The 26170-nt window shown below is 25.8% G+C and overlaps 1 protein-coding gene across 4 annotated transcripts in view; it reads left to right on the forward strand.

The window, feature by feature from the left end:
• Positions 1-26170, forward strand: part of LOC129607922 (forkhead box protein O) — a 114670-nt gene that overhangs the window by 52919 nt on the left and 35581 nt on the right. For 3 of the 4 annotated variants that reach the window (XM_055519185.1, XM_055519211.1, XM_055519194.1), the window contains exons 4-8: positions 21362-21654; positions 23684-23923; positions 24590-24749; positions 24836-24971; positions 25982-26124. In XM_055519185.1, the coding sequence (XP_055375160.1) occupies positions 21362-21654; positions 23684-23923; positions 24590-24749; positions 24836-24971; positions 25982-26124 (972 nt within the window). The remainder of the gene's footprint in view (positions 1-21361; positions 21655-23683; positions 23924-24589; positions 24750-24835; positions 24972-25981; positions 26125-26170) is intronic. The other variant, XM_055519202.1, reaches the window with a different exon arrangement.

The following is a 26170-nucleotide window of genomic DNA, read 5'->3' on the forward strand; positions in this document are numbered from 1 at the left end:
ATTTGAAATAAATCATTAAAATTATAACCAAATGAATGCTATGCAAAAATATAAATGCCGATAATTCCATAAATTTTTTAAATCATTCCATACCTTCAAAACAGTAAGCAAAATATAAAAGCGAAAAAAAATATAAAAAAATGGCAATAAAAAATCAAAAGAGAAAGCGTCAAAAACCTTCATAAAACATTCGAATTCCATTTTATGTCAAATTTTCTCAAGTGTATTTCCATTTTCAGCTTAAAAATTTTCCAATAATGATTGCAAATAATTTCTAAAACATAAAATTAATCGATGAACAGTTAAAAGAAAACTTTATTTTTAAAAATAAATTATGAAAAAAATTTTTTAAAATATTTTTTTTTATAACCTTAAAACAAAATAAAATAAATGGCAAAGACGATGAAACCTGCAAATTACTTGAAGGAGTATGAAAAAAATTGAGAAAATACAAACAAAAATTATAGTAAAATTTTAGTAATACCGGAAAGGAAAGGGGGGAAATAAAAGTTTCTTTTCTTTTTCTCATTTTTATAGCAATCAATTACGACATTTTCATAGAATTACCAGACCGATTTGAGTAAATCGATATAAAAAGAAAAAGAGCTTAACAAAGTGTCACTTGGACAAAGTTTTTCATTCATCATAATTTATTCGTTTTTATGTGCCATCTTCTTTTGTATGATTATATTACAGAAAGTTGGTAGATATTATTTTGATTTTATATAAAAAATACGAAGGAGAGTCGAAAAATCATGCGAAAATTTTGGTATTTTCAATTGTTTTTTTGTGTTTGTGTAAAATTTTTGGGTATTATTGTATTTAGCTGTAATGAACTATGGGCAGAATTATAAAATATCCGATGGATTTGTAATATGAGAGGAATTATTGATATGGGCACAGTCCGCAGTCAAATACGGGAATGAAATATGTTTTTTTTCAATTATGGCCTTCAAATTCAATTCATTTTCGTACAATCGTGTGTTAATTTTATCAATTAATTTAATTTGAAAATTTTCGAGTACATGGTTGTTGATAAATGGCACGAATCAAAACCGCCTTCGCGTGCATCTAAAAAAAGCCGGAATGATGCAAAGAACAAAACATTTTGTGCCAAATTTGTAATTATTTTTCCTATTAAACTCAAGTGTATCATAAAAATTTCTGTCATCGCTAATAAAAATTCCTGATACTTTTTGATTACACAACATACATAACATTTTCACAAATGGAATAAAAAATATACAATAGTAAAAATAATAATATACAATGAAGAATACACAATATTTTAATATACTCGCAGCAATTTAGTAAAAAAAATCTGATGTGGTCAGCACATAACCGACCGCATTGTGTATTGTCTAGTTAAATGAAAATGTTACAGAATATTATAAAAATGTCTGTTATATACTTCTTTCCAATTTTTAGGACATTAGTAAGCTTATAGTTAACATACCTAGAAAAATGTAAATTTGGCTCTTAGTAAAGTTTCGCTTTGTGCTACCCGAATTCCCTGAAATGCTCGCCAGTTAGTTTCGGTAACAACCAGAGCTCAAATATCAAATTTCAAGAAATTCCATCAATTCGTTCCGTAGATATGATGAAAAATGTAAAATCGGCCCGCAAATCAGTTTTCAAGCCCTGATCTTTCCAAAAAATTTATATGTTCATTGTTTTAATACGAGGAATTCATATATTAAATTTCAATGAAATCGGTTGATTATTTCTCTTTATATACACAAAAATGTATATTTGGCCCGTAGAGAACGTTTAGTTGCCGATGCCTGATTTCTTCCAAAACACAGGAATTTTCGCCGACGGTCGAGCTGAGCTTATATATAAAATTTCAAGTAAATCGGTTGAACATTTTCTTCAAAATGTTCAAAAATGTAAAACAGGCCCGCTAAAAAGTGCAGTTCCCGAGGCCTGATATATCCCAAAAGTTGATCGATCCGTGCCATGGTGGAAATTAACTTACATATAAAATTTCATCAAAATCGGTTCAGCCGAACTTGAGATACACGCGTGCACACACAGACCGACAGACCGACAGGTTGCTAAAAATAGTTTATTTACACTTCCCTACTATGGAGAAGTACGTTCCCATCGAAAACTCGATATGCAAAATTTGTTGCCATCACATAACCTACCTATTGTTTACACAATACGGTCGGTAAAAAGAATAGAACTATAATAAAATTTATTTTGTAGACGACATGAGAACTTTAAGAATAAAATTAAGTGAATAAAAACTTATAAAAATTATTCTTCATATTAAATATAGAATATTATTAAACACGTTTTCGTTTTAATATTCATGCGTTCGTTAAGTTCTTTAATGAATACATGAGCGCAAATTTTCTTTTAAAAGTTCTTTTAACATTAAAGTATTTAAATTTTTCTTTTTATTATTTATTCAATTAAATAATGGATGAATTAAAAAATTCATTAAATTTAATTTGATGTAGATAATTATAATATGTGGTGTGTGTATGGATTTAATGTATATACTCTTTTTAGCACTTTTCCAAAAAATTTTTTGAAAAAAGTGCTTATTAGTTTCACTCTGTCCGTCCGTCCGTCCGTCCGTCCGTCCGTCCGTCCGTCCGTCCGTCCGTCCGTCCGTCCGTCCGTCCGTCCGTCTGTCCGTGTGTCTGTTTACAAAACTTCTACACCTTTGAAGATAGAAAGCTGAAATTTCATACGTACATAGATCTTCACTAGAAACTTATTTCCGTAGAACAAAATTTTTACCTATCTCCCCTCCTCTAGAAGTTATACCCCCCCAAAACCCTAAAAATGGCCTTTTTTAAATATTAGTTGCAATGAAACCATAAGCATTTTTGAAATTTTGCAAACGCAGAAAGGCAGTTGCTTGCTTCCCCTTGCGCGGTATACTATAGTTCAACTTAAGAAAAACAAAATGGCCGTTCAAATTTACCGTTATTTAAAGTCCTTTTTTTCCAAATTTTTGATGTCGTTTTTCTTCTAGACCCCAGACTGTAGAAGCTTGAAATTTTAGGAGCTTTTAGATATTAATAAATAGTTTATTTTGTTAGAAGAAAATTTTTTTGCATCTCCACCCCCTCTCAAGTTATCACCTCTTGAAATTCGTAAAATTTGAATTTTTGACACCTTATATTTCCGAAACCGCAAGCTTTTCCAAATTTTTATAAACGCAAAAAGCTAACGGTAAACTCCATGAAATTAAAAAATATAATTATTTTTCTTAACTCACACAATTAACCCTTAAAATCGAGCATTATGTTAACCCCTTTTTATATTAATTTTTGCTTTATTTCAAAGACTGCATATATGCGTCATCCTAAATATATGCAATCCTAGAAATAGTTTTGTATATGAATGAAAATAATTTTAATAGTGTGATAGCTATACATAGACTGTATTGAAAAGCAGAATTTTCACTTGTTGAAGGGAAAAGTGCTACAATACAAACCATTGGTTTGACCCAACTTTATTATTTATATTTATTAGTGAACATTCATATTGAGTGGGTACTCGAACGAGTACATTTATATTGATTTTTTTGCTCTTTGTGGAATATTATTGAAATATTTGCCTATTATAAAATTGATTACAATCAGAATAAAAAAACAGCAGATATAATATTGTGAAATTTCCCAATTAATTGACCTACTTTAAGTATTAAACCTAATTGCGTCACAAGTTTGTAATATTTTCTTACATGCATGTGACGCATAATACAAGTGTAATCATTTTTATTGGAAAATTGGCAAATTTTTAAGGTGTACTAACATGTAGCTCTTTTATATTTTTGATACATCTTTAAAAATAAATTTTCTATTCAAGTTCAATTCTCAAATAAAATTCAATTCAAATAAATTCGTATAAATTATGAGAAATTTTTTAATTAAAATTCACAAAAGTGAATTTCGCTTCATCATTTAATTACCAATATGTTATAAAAATTATACAATAAATTTCATTACTTTTAATGAATTCAATTATTTTGATAAGATGCAATTATAAATTCGATAACAATAACGTCAGTATAATTAACATTTATTTGAGGGCGAGTCCATTATTTTAAAATCACTCAATTTTATTTAACTTGAATTCTGTATATAAAAATTAAAAATTTAACTATATAATATTCATATTTTAATCAATAATTTTGATCATATAAAATAAAGTGATTATATTGACATTTTAATAATTTAGTTGTTTTATAAATAGAATTCAATAAAAAACTATTGACCTAATTGCGCGATTTTTCCTTAGTACACGTATACACAAATAAATTACAGACAATACAATTAAGTATAAAAAGAAGGAGAGAGATAGATAGAGGGTATAAAAAAGACCAAAAGCAGTTGCGATAACAATTCATAATAAAAAATCTAATTAGCTTTTGATAAGAGAAAATTGTGTATAAATCTTATAATTTAGTAATAAGCATATAGATTATAAAATTTTAACTAATTATAATATATAATTGAAAGGTTTTCATTACTATAGCAAGAAAAGGTTCATTAATTTTTAATTATAAATGGATTAAAAGATCTTGTAAAAAAATGGGCGAACTCAAAGCACAAAAATTCGAAACAAAAATTTTAATATTCGCTAAACAAATTTTATGAAATTTACCGAATTTTATATAACAATATTTAGAACCTAATCGTGTATCTCGCTTTTTTACTCACTTTTTATTCACTTTCAAATCAGAATTCGCCGTTTTCCTAACGGATATCTCATTTTTCCAATAAAAATACTAATTTTTTCAATTGAATTTTGTATGTTTTCTCAGAGTATCTATTGATTGTCTCTTTTTCAAAAACAAAATGAATAAATTTTGAATACACTATAGAAACGAGATACACAATACCCAGTAATCCTTCTCACTCGAAAATTACGATATAAATATTATGATAGTTACTCACTTGCCGAGATAGACGTTCAGACTCTTATTGTAAATTAAAAAGGGTAATATGAAAAGACTTGAACGAATTATCAGCCTGAAACCAATGTTTACGTTTTTAACTGCAGAGAGCTTATGTAGTCTTTTTTCTGTAAATTAATTGGAAAATTCAGCTATACAATATTTGTGTTAATATTTAATTTAATTATCATAAAATATAAAGTTAGAATACGTCTCGGAATACAATCAAAGGGTTACCATTCCAAATTCGACAAGCGAAAATATATTCGTAATAATAATTTTGATACTTGGATAGCACTTCGATGTTCTTCTACTAATTCAAGCTAAATCAGGGTGCGTTTTGATAGATATAAAAATTTAAACATTATCCAAATTTAAACATTATATTCCAAATTTAAAACGTCATATGAAATAAATTTTTTATCGATTAAATAATCGCAACTATTAACGATACCATCAAGTATAAGTTAATTGAAATATTCTTAAAATTTCTGGGAAATTTCCATTGCCTATCTATTTTTAGTTTTTAATAGCTGCATACGTGTATAAATAGTATATTTCAATATACAAAGTTTACCTTTTTTTCTATTCAACTGATAACTTTTATACAAAATATTTATATGTATATATACATATAAATTCATAAAATCTAAAATTCAAGTACCCAAATAATTAAAAATAATCTGCCAAATTTTTATTTAATTGCTATGTTTTAAAATCAAATCGCCTCAATGAGTACATGTATGCATATTTCGCCCAGGAACATTTATAATTAATAAATTTGCCTTATCTTATCAATTTATTTGTTATTTTTTTCGTTAACATTTAGCTTTATAATGTTAATTAATTCAAAATTTGGTTATTTCATTTAAAGGCATTATTATTGCAGGGTTGATTAAATCTCTTTTACAAAAATTGTCAAAAAAAAATCAAGTCCCATTTAGTTACTGAATGGTATAGTAAATTTCATGTAATTGAAGTTCTTTTTTGTCGAATTTTACCAGAATTAAGGTAAGCTTGATTAGAAAAGATTAGATCATTTGAAATAGTAAATGAGTGAATGAGTGTGATATTGATACATATCTTTTTTTTTTACTTTATCTTATTTGGAGTCGAATGTTGTGGCAATTATAAGAACACATTAAGTAAATCCTTACAAGATTAGTTCCATTCTAACCGCTTAATTGCATGCTTATTACTAAACTTTTTTGTAGTTTGTACACAATTAAATTTTTGTTAGAAAATCTGACGCAGATTTATTTTTTCTAATTAAACATACTTAAAAATATAATTTTCTTCGAATTTTTTAACTGTCCAATCATTCATATAATATGAACTCTGACAAATTTTTTGTTAAATACATAACGTCAACCCTGGTAATTTCCATTTGAGGTAGATGGGGTCATAATTTATAATTTGTACTTATTAACACATGTGTAAAAGGTATTAATACCAAAATATTGAAACTATAATCTTTAAAATAAAATAAATAAAAAAGCAAAACTGTTCGAACGTCAAAAAAAAAAATGTCTTGATGTTATGATTTGAAAAGTATACTGACGTCGATAATAAATTTGAATTCCATGTGGGATAAGCGATATCACATATCACGTAAAATAATTCTATAGTATAAGTAGAAATTTTTTTCGCGAAAAAATTTTTGTGTAGTGCTAATACAGTACATATTTACATATTTATGTACATATTTGTGTCTGGTTAAATATAGGTATTTATAACTTTATGGGGGTTTCACCCAAATACTTATGTGACTTATAAATTTTAAATAAGAAATTTTCTGACCCTTGTTTAATAATTTTTTTTTATAGTTGTCGTCATTTTGTAATCTAAAAATTCCTTCTCATAAAATTTTACGTAAAAATTACTAGTAAAATAAGAAGCACTCTTCAGCGCAATCACATACTTATGTATGTACTTTCATTTAAAAATTCGACATAATTTTTTTTTACGTGTAGAAATTGTTGCTCTGTTGAAAAAAAAAAGAATAGAGAATATAAAAAATGGTTGTAAAATTGATAACGGTAACACAGCGAAAATTAAATAAAAAAATGTCAATGAACGATAAGTGCGTTTCGATTTCACAGTTAAGTGTGAATAAAATTAAATTTACGTACATATATGAAAAAAGCCAATTAAGTAAGGAAAGTCTTATTTTTTTTTATAAAATTATGAAAAATAAAAGTTGCTTTTTGCTAATTTGTTTATCCTATAATTTTTTGCGGGTTGATAAAATTTTTGGTTAGGCCGCAATTATAACTTCAAGACCTAATCAATTTATTATAAGGCTTCACAGCAAAAAAGTAGAAATCTAAGCCGCTCCCGGGAACAGAGTTAAATCTAAAGATACTTCATACATTTTTTACTTCATTTATTCTTCATTTATTTCTGGGTCTGTTTCAAATGAACATCTTAAATTATTTGATTTGAATTACTTGATTAGTAAATTTCTTACAGCAAAAAAAAAAGGAGGCATCTTTCATTTCAGCGAAGACTCATATTGTCCCCCTTTAAATTAATTTGTTCAATTTGATTTGTGATATATTTGTAAGGCAAGCAGATCAATTAAAATTCCTTGATTTTTATGAAAAATAAAAACTTTTTTAAATGACTAAACAAATAATCCTTTAAAATGCATGTGTCTACGTTTAATCTTCTAAATTTATAATTTTAGAAATTTTTATTTGGATATATTTTGTAATGTATACTTGTATTGAATAAAAGACATTAAATTAATTAGGAAATTTTTAAGAACAAATCACTTGGATTGCTCTTTTTTTGTTTTTTATTAAGGGCATACAAATAATCAAATTCCAATTTAATGTGTGCAAAGAAGCAGTGAAAATGATATTCTGTTCTTTGATCTTACAATTCTAAATGAATTGTTTTATAAATTTTGAATTAAGTTAAATTTGTATTTCAGATAAATGTAGAGTGACCAGCGTCTTAGTTTAAAAAAAGAAAACACCAAATAAAACTTGCCCGAAATAGAATTTTTATTAAATTTCAAGTTTACCAAATAAAATTTAATTGATTTTTCTTCATAAAATCGAAATGTGATATATCTTGGTTTTTTGTGACTTCTAAATCCTGACACTTCTGAATCATACAAATTGGTACTTTGCCATTTATTAAAAATTGAGCGTCTGAAAAACTCTACCAAATTAGTGATATTTAAGAAATATGAGCTAAATAGGTAGAAATTAATTTCACTTAGTGAATCCGTAGATTTGTATTAACGTGCACCTTGACCTTGTCTATTGTGTCTCCTCCCTATGAGTGCAGAGCAAATCCTACAGCACACGCCCGAGACCCACCCTCGTGATAAGGCCCCGAAGACCGTAACTCCGCAACCGTGGGAGCACTGTAAATCCGTCAATAATAAAGTGATAGATTATTGAAAATTTGCACTGAAAAATATAATGACTGGCAAAGCTGGTTAAGGGCAATCCATTTTGTTTTTTCCAAGAAGATTTTTAAACTTGTACTTCAAACTGAAAACAGAAAATATTGTTGTTTTGATTATTGCTTTTGATTTCACTAAAAAACGACTTTTTATCTCGTTTGCAAATTAATCGAGAACGATTTTCTTTACATTTTAATTACTGACATATTTTGATTTTTCTTTGAGTTATTTATAAAAACTTTTGTTTTTTACTGTCGTAGTTTGAAGTTTTTATTCTCAGTTGTGCCTCATTTTTTCAAAGTTTATCCAAGATTTTAAATAAAATTTTTTTTAATAAGGTAAGAAATTTGATTTTTTTTTTTGGAAATCCATCAATCTTAATTTTAATTTTGTTTCTTTTCCAATAACTCTTAAGGCTTTATCCCTTAGCAAGAAGGTAAAAGTATGTCCTTTTTGTTAACGTCTCAATTGAAATCGATTTGTAACTTGAAGTTTTCGATATATAGTTAAGCAAATTTTTTTAAAATTTTAAATGCAAAATCGTGTTTAAGTTGAGAGCACATTTCCTTAATTTTTAATTTTTTCTTATAATTTTTCTTCGTTGTTGTCAACAAAATATCAGGAACTGTTACAACTTGAAAATAAAAGACTATTTTTAGAATATTTTTAAATTTGTCAAGTTCGGAAAAATTAAAATTAAGATCAAAATATGACAAGTTTTACAAATTTTTAAATAGTTTTTAATTAATAAAGTTTTAAAATTTAAAATATCGATAATAATTAATTTTTTTTTGCAAAGAATCTTATTTTAAATCTTAAAATTTAACAAACTACTAAGTACCTTAAATACTCAATTTTCAAAATAATTTCGGAACGTCAGTAAAATTAATTTCATTGCATTATTAGAAAAAAGGCGGCAGAGAATATAAAGCATTAACGAAGTTTTCTTCGAAATTTATAAGAAAACTTTGCAAGTAATAATAAGTTACGATGTCAGGACCAAAATTCAGTAAGTACAACAATTTTTTTCTATTTTCTTTTCTCGTACTTTTCATTCCCTTTGAAACAGAATATTCTTTCACAATATTAAGAACTTTTTGATTTCTTACACAATTTCAAATATTTACACTTTTAAGGATTTTTAAGTGCCTCATTCAAATTGATGAAAACGTTTTGCGCCTGAATAAATCATAAGAGAAAAAAGAAGAATACAAGAAAAAAAATTAAGAACAACGGATAAAACTTTAAATGAAAAAAGTTTTGCAATTGTTAGAAGGCCTATTAGAAAAAAAAATGTTTTTTTTTAAATTTAACAATTTTGTAATTGTTTTTTAAATATTCTGAAGTTGCCTTATGAGAATATTGGGATTTTTTTTTTTGAATATTATGTAGATTATTAAGATTTATACGTTATTTATCTACATATACAATTTCAATGAATTTGTGCAAAGTATTACAAAAAAAAAAATTACGGGAAATCTGTCAACCAAAAGAGAGAAGAAATAAAAAATTCAAAGATTTAAACTTAAATAAATCGAATTAAATTTAATCTGATGGTCAAATGAAAATCATTCAATTTGAATTGGGTTAAGTTAATTTCAGAAATTTGAATAAAGAATTTATCTTGAAGAATTCTTAAGAAATTAATATCGTTAAATTTTGTAATCATATACATACGTTGAGATAAGTACTTATATTATGCGTGTATAAGAAAATTAATTTTTGTATTGAAAAATTAGTTATTTTTTTTTTAAATTTTGCAATACATTTTATGGATCGATAAGTCATTATAGAATTATTTCGTATTAGTCTATGACGCAAGGAAATTATACTCCTCCTAGGAGTGAAGAAGAAAAAAAAATTGAGTTAGTTGAATTGAGTTATCTGCTCTTATTAAAATTTTTCCAAAAATATTTTGAACAAAGAAATGGTTACTAGTTTCACTCTGAGAAATAGATCTTTGCTAGAAAATTATTTCCGTAGAAGAAAATTTTCACCTATCTCTACCCTCTAAAAGTTATAGCCCTCAAAACCCTTTGATTTCATTAGTTAACTATTTATTGTAGCGAAATATTTTTTAAATTCCGTAAACATAGAAAACAGCATCGTTCTTCTGCCGTGGTACAGCACAACTGAACATTAAAAAAACAAAAAAACCGTTAAAGTAAACCGTTACTTATAGGGTACTTTTTTTTCAAATTTTCGATAAGGTTTATTTAAACGATAACTTTTAGGATTCTGAAATTTGGCAGCTTTTAGACTCCAATAAATATAGTTAATTTCGTTTGACGACTTTCGATCTCCACCTCCTCTCAAGTTATCGCCTCCGAAACGTGTAAATTCCGAATTTTTTGCACTTTATATTTCCGAGAACGCAAGCTTTTCCAATTTTTTTTTTAACTCATGCAATTAACCCTTAATAATGTTCTAAACATTAAGTTAAAGCCTCTTTCAGTTTTTTCTAGTATTATCCCTAATGTATGCAATCTATGAAATAATTGTATATGAATATGAAAGTAATTTTAATAAAGCAAATATATAGATTGTTTTTAAAAATATTTTTAGTACATTGCAAAGCATTGGTTTGACCCAACTATATTTCATAAAACAATTGATATTAGAAATAATCCAGTAAAGTTGTAAGTGATTTAATGACTATATATTTTAACTAATTAGTAATTATAATTTTCATATTCTGTTTTCTAAATTTTAATACATATCTTCTTATTATTTTCTTGAATTTTGCTTATGTACATACCTAAATACACGTAAAATTAACAAAAGTGCTTCATCATAAACTTTTATTGCGAAAAAAAATTAATAAAATCACTGACTTGCAATCTGTTTAAGCGTTTCTTCTCACTCTACAATTTCATAATTTTTTAGTGAAAGAGCATTGAAATCAAATTGACATTAAATAACAACGGTCTTGACATATTCATTCTTACATATTTTTATGACATTTAAACATTAAGAACATATAAAATGCAATTTATTTGCGTTTAACCTTTTTTCTTTTTGTTTTCCGGAAATAAATTTTATACATATTTTATGAGCGGGGTACTACTAATGTATTGTTGTGTATGTGTTTCATAAAACATATACTTCTATTCAATTAAGTTGAATTAGTATTTGCTCTTCTATAAATTGAAACTGAGAATAAGTAATAAAAAAAATCGTTTATTGAATAAATTTATTTTCAATAAAACTGAATGCTACATCTCTTAACTTTACTACGGGGGTATTATACATGTTACTATACATGTGTTACATGTACAGTCGAAATTCGGTTGAAAATTAATGTTCTATCATCAATATGGAATTGAAATTCTAGTAATTTTGATTTTGCTTTGAAAAAAATGTTGTTTAAATTTTAAATTTTTCACCCGGAATTATGTCTTGTAATGCTTTGGATTAATACAGACCATTGAAAAATAGAAAGCAGTCATTAGAACTGTATCTGCAAATTATATTGGTTTCGAATTAATTTAAACATGAAATATGAGATTTTTGATAAATTGTTTGCTTTTGGTGCTGTTAGATCTTGTATTTTTAAAAACTCAAGATAATTACTGTTTTCAGATCCTTTTTTCGTAAATCTTATGAAATAATAAAGATGTAATTTGTTTGAAAGTCCGAAAATTAATTTTTATTCAAACTAAATTGGAAATATTTGTAATTTCTGGCGCCAGAACTGGAAATTATACAAAGTTATGTAGCAACTATAATTATAGAATTTGACAGGAAAAGAAATAAATTCATTAATTTATAGGTGAAATAAAATTTTCCTTTTTCAAAAACAATATTTTAGCATTCTCCAAATCTAAAATATACTTGAATATTTTTCAGCGTTATATTTATATGACGTGTTCTGCAATTCTATAACAGATTATAACGCTATACAGAAAAATAAAATTGGGAGCGCATGTTCTTTTGCATTTATAAAATTCATGTTAATATATTCGATGGATTTCCAATTCTAATTTTTAAGACTTGAAAAAACAAAAACATAAAAATGGAAATAAAAAATACATAACTACATTATGACATTTCACACTACATAAATACTTTAATAAAATTTATAATATATTAATTTATGACTATATAGTGTAGTTCATTTGAATAATATTAGAATTAATATACTATTATAAAATGTGGATTAAAATATCACAATTTATAACTAATGCAAATTAGATAAAAGCACATAATATGCACAAGCATCAGAAATTAGAAAATATATTAGTATATTATAAAGATAAGGTTAACTAGTTTAAAAACTACTTTTTCTTATATTTTCATAATTATATTTTAGTTTTAAATTATTAATTATTATTTGAGGTTATCTAGTTTAAATTAAAAGGTTTCGCGTCGAACAAAACTCTAATGAGTTTTATAAAATTTATTAATTTTGAATTGCTAAACGGAATATGTAATTTGAAATATTTTAAATCAAATGAATGAAAGTTATTGGAAAAATTTATGATTCTAACTTATAATCATTTAACGTATATGGAAAATGAATTATATTTATGAGTTCTTGACTTCATTTGGATTATTCTTCTATTAGAAAATTTTCTTTTTAATTGACAAATTATTTTAACATATTGCTTATTGCAATTATACCTACATTAATAAAAAAATACATCAATTATATTTAGTAGCTCCATTTATAATATATTGTAGTGATTTATACAAAGTTCATCACTTTTCTTGTCTCTTATTGTAGGGTGTAGTTCGTATAGATCATTTATCCTCTTCCTTGTAAATCATAAAAATATTTCATTGTTTGAAATTAAGTTTGAGAAAAAATGAATATCTTATACTGTTAAAAGTTGAATTTACATTAATTTTATAATATAACAGATTTTACATTTTCATTTACATATACAGTTGCAGAATATTTTGATATAAGTATGTTAATAAATGAATTTAATAAATTTCATTCGTTTCTTTAAAGTTATAGTTTGAGATTATGTTTAATATCGTAGACCTACGTAAAACAGAAGTATCCAACTCCGAAAGTAAATAGTTCATTAAAAAACAATTAAATTTTGATCATCATCAAATCTCATCAATTGATCTCATTATCAAGTAAATCTTTTGACTCAACCGTCTATTTAGAAACAAATACAATTAACTATATCCATTTAAATTCTTGAGAACCTCTCCACTTGAAATTATGACATAAGTTTTATTGAACTGTCAATGATATTAAAATTTTGAAATTAAGATATTGTGAATATATAGAAAAATTTTGAATTTTCAAATCAACGTTAAGTACTTTGATTATTATTCCATATGAAGTCCAGATGAATTTTTATATAAAGGCATCTACTTCCTATGTTATTTGTATATCCTTTAAAAGATGTCATTTTCAAAAATTTTTTTAATAATAAAATTTTACCAGAACAAGCATGAAAACATTGTAAAATATTTTAGAAGAGAAAACTGATTACAAATTTAAAATATCTCCTTTTTTCCGAAATTCTTTAAAATTTCCTCCTAACGGGAATCATAAAAAGAAGTTGATCAGAAATACATTTTGTTTGATTCTAATCAAATACACAATCAAAATAAAATAAGAAACAATTATCCATAAGAATCTGATTATACTCGTACTATATTGTATTTCTTTCCTTGGTCTTCACTACATTGTAATATAATAAAACTGTAAGGTTGTGTTAGTTGAAATAACATTCTTTTTCTTTTCATACAATATCTTTAACAAAATCATTTTGGCTAACCATATTAAAATTGAGCAATTTGAAATATCTGGTTGATGATTCTAAAGAAAATTTTCTTCTCCCTTTTCCCTTTCGAGGTTGAAAAAACAAAAAAAAAAAGGTTAAAGGAATATCGGGAGGAGACATAAAATTTAAAAGAATTGAAATAAATGAATGCATTTGTAATGGGATCAGTGTATTATGTTTAGCATGTTGCAAAAATATAAAAAGGAGGCGGAAAAGAAATTTTCTAAATTGAATGCAAATTTTTTCAATTTTATATTTTTACAAAAAAAAAAATAATAATTGAAAAAAACAATTTAAATATTTTTTTGAAATTTTAATTTTTTGTTATAAAAATGTTCTGTTCGCTAAGTTTAACAAATAATGTGAAGTTGTACAAATAAAATGCAGTTTCTTAGATTCACTGCAATTAGAGAGATGAAGATTCCTGCAATTAGAGATAAAAACAACAAGTGTCTATACTTATGAAAGTTATTACGTGTCAAAAAGTTTTTAGACAAAAAAGTCACGCTAAATGTCATATTGGCCCAGTAGATATCCAAAAACTTTATATGTACTATAGTGTGATCAAAATTTTTACAAGGATAATAATTATGGAGCATTTTTTGTATTGGAAAAGTCTTGTTTAGCATACTCGGTTTTATTGAAATGAAGGCATTTTATTGAAATTCTAATTAAAAGTGTATTTAAAGCAAAGCTTATAAAAAATGAACCTTTAAAGAAACAAACCGAAATAAATGTTATGTGTAAAAAAGACGAGGTTTAATGTTAAACGCTTTTGATCCTATACTGATACGTCCTGTTATAAAACGAACGATTGATTGCCAACATGCTTGAACCTCAAACTATACATGCAGCATACTTTTATGTAGATCTATAATAACTTCCAATGCTTAATTAGTACAAACTTTTTAAAATTCAATAATTTTTTTTTTTGTAATCTAGGCATATTTAATTTTTTTGGGCATATAGCGTATACGTGAAATATGGCATAATCATGGAGAGTAATTTCTTAATATTGATCGAGAATTAAGCAATTGTCGTAAATCGGATTGCAAGTGCTGTAAAACACCAAATTATTTGTTTAAAATTTCAATTAGTTAAAATTTGCATTCCAATTTTTAATTAAATTTAATGGAAGGCTTTCTTCCCCAAAAATTATTTTTGGGGAGTGCTAAACATTTCTTTTTTGTTTCATAAAATTTTATATTGTCTTATCACAAACACACACATATATAATATAGTATATATATATATAAAATTAAACAATTTATGGTAATAAATAAAAAATTATCAATATTATTGCAGGCTTAATTAAAATTAAATAAAATATTTTACATAACGATCTTAAAATAATTGAACTTTTTGTTCAAGTTCAAAGTCTAATAATACGAAGGCTATAAATTTGTTTGGAGTATTCATTCATTGAATTGTAATTGAAAAAGACTTAAATCATATTCTCTAATTGTTTAGTGATCATTAATTAATAATTTTTATTTAATTATATAATTTTTCTTTCTCGTCTTAATATTTTTAAGGTCTTTTCAAGTTTTCCTAGATATGTTTTCATTACAACTGAAATTTCTAATGAATTTGTGATTTTTTTGTAAGATCGTGCATATTTTTTTGTAAGATGATTCTCCTCTTTATACTTTCTCTTTCCTGAAACTGCGTGCAAACTATAAATTCACAATTTATAACTTGCATAACTATGTTAGCATATTTTTACACGCGATACAAACATATAAGTGTACGGTTCATATGTATAGCAAACATGTATTTAATTTTTTTTGCTTCAGTCAGCTCGTTATCTTTATTTAGTCTAACAAAAACGAATGAATTCATCGAATATACTGTTAATAAAGGGAAAAAAACCCTGTAAGATAACGTATTTGTATCTCAAAGATAAAATAAAAAATACAAGTTATATGATTATTTACACGTTCCCATGTACTTTCATGTACATAATATAAAACATATTATATACAATGTACGTAATATATGTATATATGCATGTATCCTAAAATATGTTTGTTAACGATAGGAAATTCTATTTATATTATAATATTTGATAACCCAAAATACAGATATGGTTATCTATATGTATGAAGTCAATTGAACTCAAATGTCTATAGCAATTTATAATTTTTCATGAAAATGGCCTTTTCAATATGACAATTGGTGGTTAGTAACTTACTTTTTTCAAACGATTCATTTTTACTTATTTTTTTGTTCAGCATGTACTCTTTTACAAAATTGGGTAAATAAATTTTCCATTTAAGATCATCATAAGTAAAAAACGATCTTTATGTAGACTATAAAAATCAAAGTTGACAGTCTATATGTGCTTATTCAAAATCTTTATTTTTACATTGAAAATTTGTCAAATCCGCTTAAGTAACTAAAATGCAGAAATTAATAATAAATAACTATATCAGGATAAATTTGAAAAAATAATAGGAGGATAAGGGTGTAAATAACTTGGAAATTTGTTTAGCGTATAAAAATAGTTTTTCTTCCATTGATTTGATATTCATAAGTCACTGAAATAAGAAAGCAAACACGAAATAAAGATTTTAATTTTATCTATAAATTGTAAGGGACCAAAGGTCATACTTACATGCATACATATATATAAATTTTCAGTTATGCATCTTTAATACCCTCTCCGCTTACGTGAATATATATTATAAAATATCCGCCTTCTGAAAGCATCACGTCACGAATGTCTGCTGAAGTGGTTTACGCATTATCTAAAAAAATTGTCGGCGATCATGAAATCTGCTCCAATACTTTGATCGTGTTCCTTCCTTTTATTAGAAATAGTCAGCTAAAAATTCTACAAGAAAAGAATATGCTTTCGATAATTGTTTAGAAAGCAAATTATTCAATTCGCTGTGCAATTTCTTTTACGGAACAAAACCCTTCGCGTACAATATTGACAAAAGAAAAAAAAATATAGAAAATAGTGAGTCGTTTTGCAAATTCCTTAAAAAATTCTACAATATTTTAATATGTAACTTTAATATAATAGACATAGAGAATATTATGGGTTAAAATAAGGCAACTTCGTTACGTGTATACAAATTGATATACATATGTATATTATATGCACATACATAACAAGATAAAAATATGTATGTGTGTGTATCTAGGAAAACCATAAGATACAAATAAAAAATTAGTTTTCTTTCTTTTCTTTTATACCGTCGATTTGATCGACTAAGTGGCGCCGTTATATGTGGTAGATTGTGGGGGTGTTTTAACGGCATCGCAATCAAGTGGGGTTGTGAAAACGTGTAACAGAATAAAAAATGAATCAGTTATGAAAACAGTAAAACCTACTTGCCGTTTTATTCTTTCACAACTTAAAAAATATTATTTGTATATATAAGTTTGATACTAGTGTGAGTAAGTTTGTGTTTAGATATATGTATGTATATATACACTTGCATATATCAGTTCGAATAAATAATTTTGGATGATGCTACTTTGGGAAAATCGTTTTCTTTTCTGAATTGAAATTTTCTATTTTTATATTTCTTATTTTATTTTATAATAGAGGTAAAGAAATTCTAGTATCCTTTCTCGTAGTTTGTATTTTTAGGATTTCTTTTATTTTTTTTTTTGTATATTCGTATATTATTTGGATATTTATCATATTTATACTATATTAAATAGATTTTTACGAGACCAAAATTAAGTCTAAACAATGTTGGTTTCGATCAAATTAAATATAACGAAGTATTTTTCTAAATGTAATTTTAATATCTTGTAATTTGAAAATTTAAGTGGTTGAAGCAATAAGCTATGATAGATTCGGTGACCACATAGTGAATGAATTTTATTATTTGCATCAAATCCGAGTTGTAGTAATTTTCTAAAACTGGAGATAAAAATAGTAGTAAAAATTTATCAAAAAAAATTATGAAACACGTCGTAAGAACTGACTAAATATTTTGTAATATATCAAATCCCTGAAATCTGAATCTATACATATGTTTCAACAATTTGAAGTATGATATTTTTCATGATCTTTCCTCATCTACAGAGAGTACGAAATTGTTCAAATAAAGTAAATAATTTGTGCTTCATTTATTATGTTCCTTTTGCGTTTTTATTATGTTTAGTAAAGTATTTAAAGTCCTTGTATTGTCTTGTCCTACCTTGGTAAACCTTGAATGAAGAATTTGGGCAAAGGCACAAATTTGGAAAGAAATGTTTTTGTTTTTTCCCTAACTTCAATTCTAGAATTCAGTGCTCTACTTGAAATTAATTCAATTTTATTTAGAAAAACTACAACCCGTTCAACCCTTAAAAATGGTCAATATTTCATTTCAAAAACAAATAATTTAAGCATTTAAAGGCAAATTAATTTCTTTCACATTTTGTTATAATTTCTACCTAAAATGTAAGATAGTCGCTATCATCATGGGGTTTTTATGCAATAAGAATATTTAATTTAAAAAATTTAAATTAAAAAAAGTGGACCATTGGATATTTCGACCGATGGTTCAACGTGTAACTAATATTTGATTAATTTTAGTAGCTTCAACAAGAAATTTCTTCTTAAACAGTGTTAAAATGTAGCATAAAAAGTTTGTTAAAGTACTAGAATAAGTAAAAAAAAAATCTCACTTCCTCTTTTCTGAAATCGCAGAAACACATTACTTGTAAGCAGTAAGTTATAGAGAGCAATTTATAATACTAATGCAAACAAAAACGTGAATATTGTCTTGTATCGCAATAATATCATAGATTGTTATCCTTTTATTTAAATTTACAAAACTTTACTGTAGAGATAAATCTCATCTTTAAAAAATATACAATTTTATCTACACTCACGGTAGTACATTACAAGATACTTAAATTTAGCCTTTCGAATTGATTTCAAATAAACCTAGTTACAAGCCGTAAATACTGTATACAAATCCTCCACTAAAGTAAATAAAAAATGTATAAAAAAATTGAACTAAAAACGAGGAAAAACTCCCTTTTCTTAATATTTAAATTCCATATAACTCTCATGACAAATATAAAAAAAAAAAACTGAATTGAAATCTACAAAAGTTGGCACATATTTTCATACATTGGTGTAACTAACATTCAAATCAATTACTTTAGAAAAAAAAGTATATGTATACGTATTTCTCCCTGACTTTTTTAAATACGAAGGACTTTTCAATGGATGTGCGTTTAAGATTTAAAACACATTTGCATAAGAATTAAATAAAAGTTTCGAGGCGATTATATGTATTCATAGTCACTCGCACATAATAAAATATGGTGTTCCACTTAAGGCTCCCAACAATAATGATTATGAAAACCAGAGTAATCAACTGATGCGGAATTTTTTGTGTAGTTCAGCTAGAGACCATGTCGCATGGTCTGAATTATTGAGACAAATGCACTTTTTGTACAAGACCCCTCAATAAGTTGGATGACAGAGTGTTAAATTAATGAAACATTATTTTTGTTCCTTTTCCATTTAAGGAAACACGAATTAGGAAATAAATTTATATAGAATCGAAAGCCACAATGGGAACAACACAAGTAGTAATTTTAATTTTTCTCCCCATTCTATGCTGAACACTGTGTTACAAAACTTATGCAAGAAAATAATAATAAAAACTTTATCTGCTCTTCTCTTTTTTCTCTTCAAAGTAAGTATATTTTTGTTCTTTTCTCTTTTATTATCATCTAATTTGAATAAAGGACACAATTCATAAAAAATGAAATAATGCCCAAATGTTTTACTATAAAATACGAAATCATACAATGTATAAAGATTGTGTGAAAGGACTAAAAAGGATATTATCTTTTTTTATTATGTTGAATTTTTCTTTTTCTTTATGATTTGTATCTTCATATCTTTATGTATTATTAGCTAATACAGAAGAATGAATAGAGAAATAAAGGATATTATATGAGTGTAGGTAATTTTCATTACCTACTCCTGTGCCCATTATTTTCTTTTCTTTTTTATGTAGAAATGGAAATCATAGACAAAAGTATAAATAAAAAAAATAAAAAAATAAAAAAAAAATAATTTTAAATTGTTTCTCATTGTATATTTATGATTATCTTTATAAATTATTCAGACATTCTGTCTTCGCGTTATTAGTAAAATTAAATGGCATTTTAAGTGGAAACAATTTTCATTCAATTTAATGGTTCAATTACATTATAATTTGAGCTTAAGATATGTCTACAATGTATATGAGCCCATATTTTTGTATATATGATATACGAGTATATTGTATGTACTTGACCAAATGATTAGATAACATACATTTGTAATGATGTAGAAATCAATTATTTATGATTTCAATTGACTTAATTAATTTTAGACTTATTACAAGTGAAATTGTATATACAAGAAATGAATTTAAATTAAAGAAATATGTTAAGAAATAAAAAATGTATTTACATACATATGTACATATAGGTATAATATCAGCCGTAAATGGCGCCCCTGATTGTAATCATATTGTAATAAAAGGAATGCATGTTCACATTTTCGTTTACCATGCGAAAGGTTTGAAAAGCGAACGTTATGTATGATACTCGTATAAACTGAAACGTTGAAAAATAAAATATAAAAACTTTGTATACATAAATTACACTTTTATATTAGAATATATTCTGGTTCAATTGTAACAGTAGGATCATAATTAAATTCGCTATAATTATTCAGTCACTTTCTTACAAATTATTGCTACACTTTGTACATAGAACTTTGCGGCAGTTCTAAATATAATTTATTTGTCAAATATCAATGTACGTCTTTTTTCTCAAAATACAATATACTTATGTTCTTTTTTCAATTTATTTGGTTATTTGGTTGCAAAGCTATGAGGTACTGTAAAATTCTATTCTTGTTTTCAATAAGTTCAAATTGGTAAAGTTTGCAATATATTTTTAACTGTTCTATAACATATATAGAACAGTTAAAATATTTAACAGCGATCATATACATATTATTCTATTATTCCGAAAATTTGGTAATGTTTATGAGCAACCTGGGCTAGCAACATGGACATAAATGTAAGGTAGTTTTCACTATATGTCGCTAAATATTGCGTTTATGAAAAGATCCATAATTTGCACAGTTCTTTTATTTTCTTAATTTTAATACAGTTCTCCAATTACTGTTCATATTATATTGTTAAAAAATAATTATAATTTTTAATTAAACATTTACCATTGACTTATTAGTTTTTCAAAAAAAAATTTAAAAAAAAAAACACTTTTTTTTTGTTTTCATTTTAGAATTCAATTCGTCACAATTTATCTCTGCACAATCGTTTTATGAGAGTTCAAAATGAGGGTACAGGTAAATCTTCATGGTGGATGTTGAATCCAGACGCAAAACCAGGTAAATCAGTAAGACGGAGAGCAGCATCAATGGAAACATCAAAATATGAAAAAAGAAGAGGTCGAGCGAAAAAACGTGTAGAAGCATTAAAAAATGCTGGTATAACTGGTATCAATGATGCAACCCCATCACCCTGCAGTAGTGTTAGTGAGGGACTTGATCATTTCCCAGAGAGTCCTCTTCATAGGTAACTACCTACAACAACATATTTCATACAACAAAAGTAAAATGACTTTTTTCATTGCATTTAGTTTTCTTCTTCTTACAAAAAGTTTTTTTTGCATGCCTTAAATAATAAATTTTAGATTAAAATGTAGTTGCTACAACGTAGAAAATAGTAGTAGTTATAATTATAGAAATGATAATATTATAGTAGTAGTTTTCATATTAGTTCATTACAATGTGCATTTGATTGAACCTTTAATTTTATTCAATTTAAAATTTATTGACTGGATGCTAATAATAGCCATGACGCAATGCTTTTCATCAAAATTTGTATGATAGAAGAAATAAAAAATATAGCGATGCGAATGGTCAATGTCTACCCTATCGCTTACAATAGGCAATCGGCAATTTGTTTTATGTTTTTCTATATAGCTACACGAGAATTCTTCTGAAAAATCCTTCTTGGAGAATTTCTAACAATATTTTTCCCAATATAAGAAATAATCGATCGATTATCTTTCACGCCAATAAATAACTTAAATTCAATAATATTATTAAATTTTCGTTTGTGATTCCGACTCACTTGTTACAAACAACTTCTTTTCTACTCGAAGACAGAAAGACGATACACTATAGAATCTTTTTGGCAGAGTAATATGTTAGTAAACTTTTTATATTACTAGATTAAAATTTTCCTCTAAATACCCCCTTTTTCATAATGTTTCGAATGTTATCTGTAGTGTTTAGCATTTATAAGAACATTCTACAATGAATTCATTGACTTTTATTTTATATTTGAATTTACTGTATAAAATATTTTGATTTTAATTTATTAAAATCTGAAAAAGGTAAATGGTATATTAGTTTTGCTAAAGCAGATAGCAATGAAGATGGTAGAATATGCGAAACAAATAGAAGACATCTAATTTGGTTCTTAAAGGGTTTTTTTTTTAGTTTGATGAAAATATTGAATAAATTACATTTCTCATATAATTTTTATTGTTATATTTTTGAAGTAAATTTAATTATTGGTTATTTTTTTTATTATTTATTCTTTTATTCCAAGAAATTGCTTATTCATAAAGAAATTAAAATGCTCTATAAATAAAGTTGGGTAAAACCAATGGTTAGCAATGTAGCACTTAACCGAATTTAAGTTCGGTTTTAATTTATGCTCGGTTAATTGAGTTAAGAAAAATAATTGCATTTTTTAATGTCATGGCATTTGCCGTTAGCTTTTTGCATTTATAGAAATTTGGAAAAGTTCACAGTTTCGGAAATATATGGTGCCGAAAACTCATATTTTACAAATTTGTAGAGTCTGTACCTTCAGAGGGTAATAAGTGCGAATAATAAAATTCTCTTCTAACGAAATAAACTGTTTATTAATGTTTAAAATTTATGAAAATTTCAAACTTCTGGAATTTGCGGTCTAAAAGAAAAACGAGATTAAAAATTTGCAAAAAATGCACTTTAAATAACAGTAAAATTTAACGGCCATTTTGTTTTTTTAAAGTTCAAATATAGTATGCCGCGTTATAAGAAGCCAGCCGCTATTTTTCTGCGTTTGCGAAACCTTAAAAGGCATAAAGTTTCGTTACATTTAATAGTCAAAAAATGGCATTTTTAGGACTTTGAGGGGCTTTAACTTTTTAAATTTTTACCAATTAGGTTAGTTGGTTTGCATATACTAGAAAATTTTAATTTCTTATGTTGAATTTCGAAGGCTTTACTTAGGCTGTTCTATGCTAACTGCCTTTCAGTAATTGTTATATAAAAAAAAATTTTTCCATATACATACGTACTAGCAAAACTTTGTAAATTTAGTAAGCATTTTTTTTAGACATTATTTTAATTAATTTTAATTTTCAACATTCTTATTCTTTTAACCGTTATTTTTTATTATTTATTTAATATTTTTTTTTATTTTTGTTTTCTTTTGTTTCCTTAAATTATTTATTTTATAAAAAAAACAAAAACATCGCCTTTGTATAACAACAACAAATATTTGGACAAAATCAACTGATTTACAAAATTTAAAACAACAACAGTGCTGGATTTCAATTGTCACCTGATTTCCGTCAAAGAGCGTCATCAAATGCTAGTTCGTGTGGTCGTTTGAGTCCAATTCCAGCATTAGTTGGGGTTGAACCTGATTGGGGATTTGGTTCAACACAAGGACTTGCAGATTATCAAAATACATCAATAACACCAGCACAGTCTCAAACTTTAGATCAATTAGCAGGCTCATTTGCCGATGAATTAACAATTCAAAAGGATATTTTTCAAGGGTCAGTTAATTTTAATTTGATTTTATGTTTTTATTTTATTTTAATATTTATTTTAATTTAATTTCTTGACATTTTAAGATTTGTTTTTTAATTTTTTTTTGTATAAAATGTTAGCTATAGTTTATTTTCGCTATATTTATTCTACATGAAAGTGTGCTTAAGTTTTTAAAGCTGATAATCCAAGAATATTATGATAAATTTGATTACGATCATCTTTGTTTTTAATTGCATGATTGCAGTTTGCTTTTTTTTTTGAAAGCAACTATATTAATAATTGCATGATAAATTTCCAGAAATTGCAAAAACATTTTTTGTATTACATTCTTTACTCGCCGTGTAAATCCAATGCAGACCAAATTTAAGATCAAATTAAAGACAAGGTTTGCTTTATATTCTGCATTTTAACTTTAAATCTTACACTACGAATAAAAAATGTAATACCCAAATTGTGTTGAAATTACGCCATCTCAAATCAGAATAAATTAAAAATTAAATTTTATACTTCCAATAATTGCCACATTTTTAATGAATACTATATATGTATATATAAATACTTGCATGTGTAGTTGTAAAACAATTTTTTATAAGTTAAAGAGCTCTTTTGCTTTATTTGAATTTTTTTTTCTTTTATTCCCTTTGAAATTACTGGTCATACGGCTGGAGTAGGTTTAGTAATGCATCGATACCAAATCAACCCCCACCACCATACCAACCACCTCAGCCTTATTCATTACATGCAGCAGTAGCACAATCCTATGGAATACAACAAAGTCAATGTCCAATACACCGTTCACTGCCATGTACATGTTTACATAATTCCAGAGAGGTGCGAATTTATAAATTTTAATTTTGTTTTTTTAAATTGTTTATTTATTTTTTACAATTTTTAATATTTTTTTTGTACTTTTTTAGGGTTTATCACCATCTTCAGGAACTGGAATGTCTCCTTCATATCCACACAGTGAACCATCTACAGATTCACTAAATACATATACACAAATAGATAATACTTTAGCTCAACATAAACTAAATAATACGCAAATAGAGGGTGAGAAAATGTGTTTATATTGTGTTAAAATTTATGATATTAATAATGAAAACATTAAACGAAATCTAATTTTCCTTACAACCTTACAACGAAAAATAGTTCTATGGTTATTCATCTTTACCTACGTCTTGTTCCAATTTTAAAATTGCAATGTTTTATTTTCAAATATCAGGTGACAGAACTGGTAATAGTTTATATTCATACCATCTCACGCTATGTAATAATTCATAAGTATCAAAGATTGTAAAATTATCCGAATTCTTATTTACAAAGTAAGCGAAATTTAAGCGAAATAAGTCTCAAAAATAAATAAAATAAATAAAGTTTTGGAAAACTTTAAGAATTTGGTATTCTTTCAAAGAAATACCGTAGTTAATTTAAACTTGAAAGAAGTTTTAAGTAAATTATTGTAATTTACAGAGAATTATTCAGATCTCTTAAGTATTTTGAAAGTTATAAATAAGAGTTGATGCGAAATGTTATAGAGTTGGCTTTATCATGTACTCGCTCTTTATTTAGTCTGGAAAAATATGTTCAACTTAAATAATTAATGAAAAAATGTCTACGGTCGTTAAATAAAACTTCTTTGCGAAATTGAAGAAATCCAAAAAACAAAATTTTGCTAATTAGATACAATTTTTAAAATCTGGTAAGAAATGTTCCAAAAATTATTAAATTATGTGTAGAATTATACCTCAAAATTCAACAATAAAAATAATTTTCAAAATAATTTTTTAATAGCGTCACACTAATCGCCCCTTTTTGACTTATTCTCTTTGAAATTAAATCAAACAAAATTCAGTTATTTAAGAAAATGCTCTTCAAAATTCAATTGATGTGTATTCAAAGATATTCAATATAAATTTTTTTGTGAAATCAGAAACTCTAGAATATTTCTCATAGCATTTCAACAAAAATATTTGTGTTTTTTTGTTTCGTTGTAATTACGCTCTCTAGTTACATAGTAGCCATAAAATATTTTTACTTTATTCATTTTTTTCTTGACTTAGATGAATATATTCAGACGAATTTTATAGATAATACTGCATCAACGCTGATCGGACAATGTATGGAAGCGTTAAATAGTCAAAACCAAATGGAGGATTTTAATTTAGAAAGTTTTCATGGTGGTTTAGAGTGCAATGTTGAAGAGGTAACCATCATTTATTTTATAAGAATCTTAATGTTAATTACTTTTT

The sequence above is a fragment of the Condylostylus longicornis genome, unplaced genomic scaffold (genome assembly GCF_029603195.1).
Source record: "Condylostylus longicornis isolate FDR11 unplaced genomic scaffold, ASM2960319v2 ptg000004l, whole genome shotgun sequence".
Classification (NCBI taxonomy): domain Eukaryota; kingdom Metazoa; phylum Arthropoda; class Insecta; order Diptera; family Dolichopodidae; genus Condylostylus; species Condylostylus longicornis.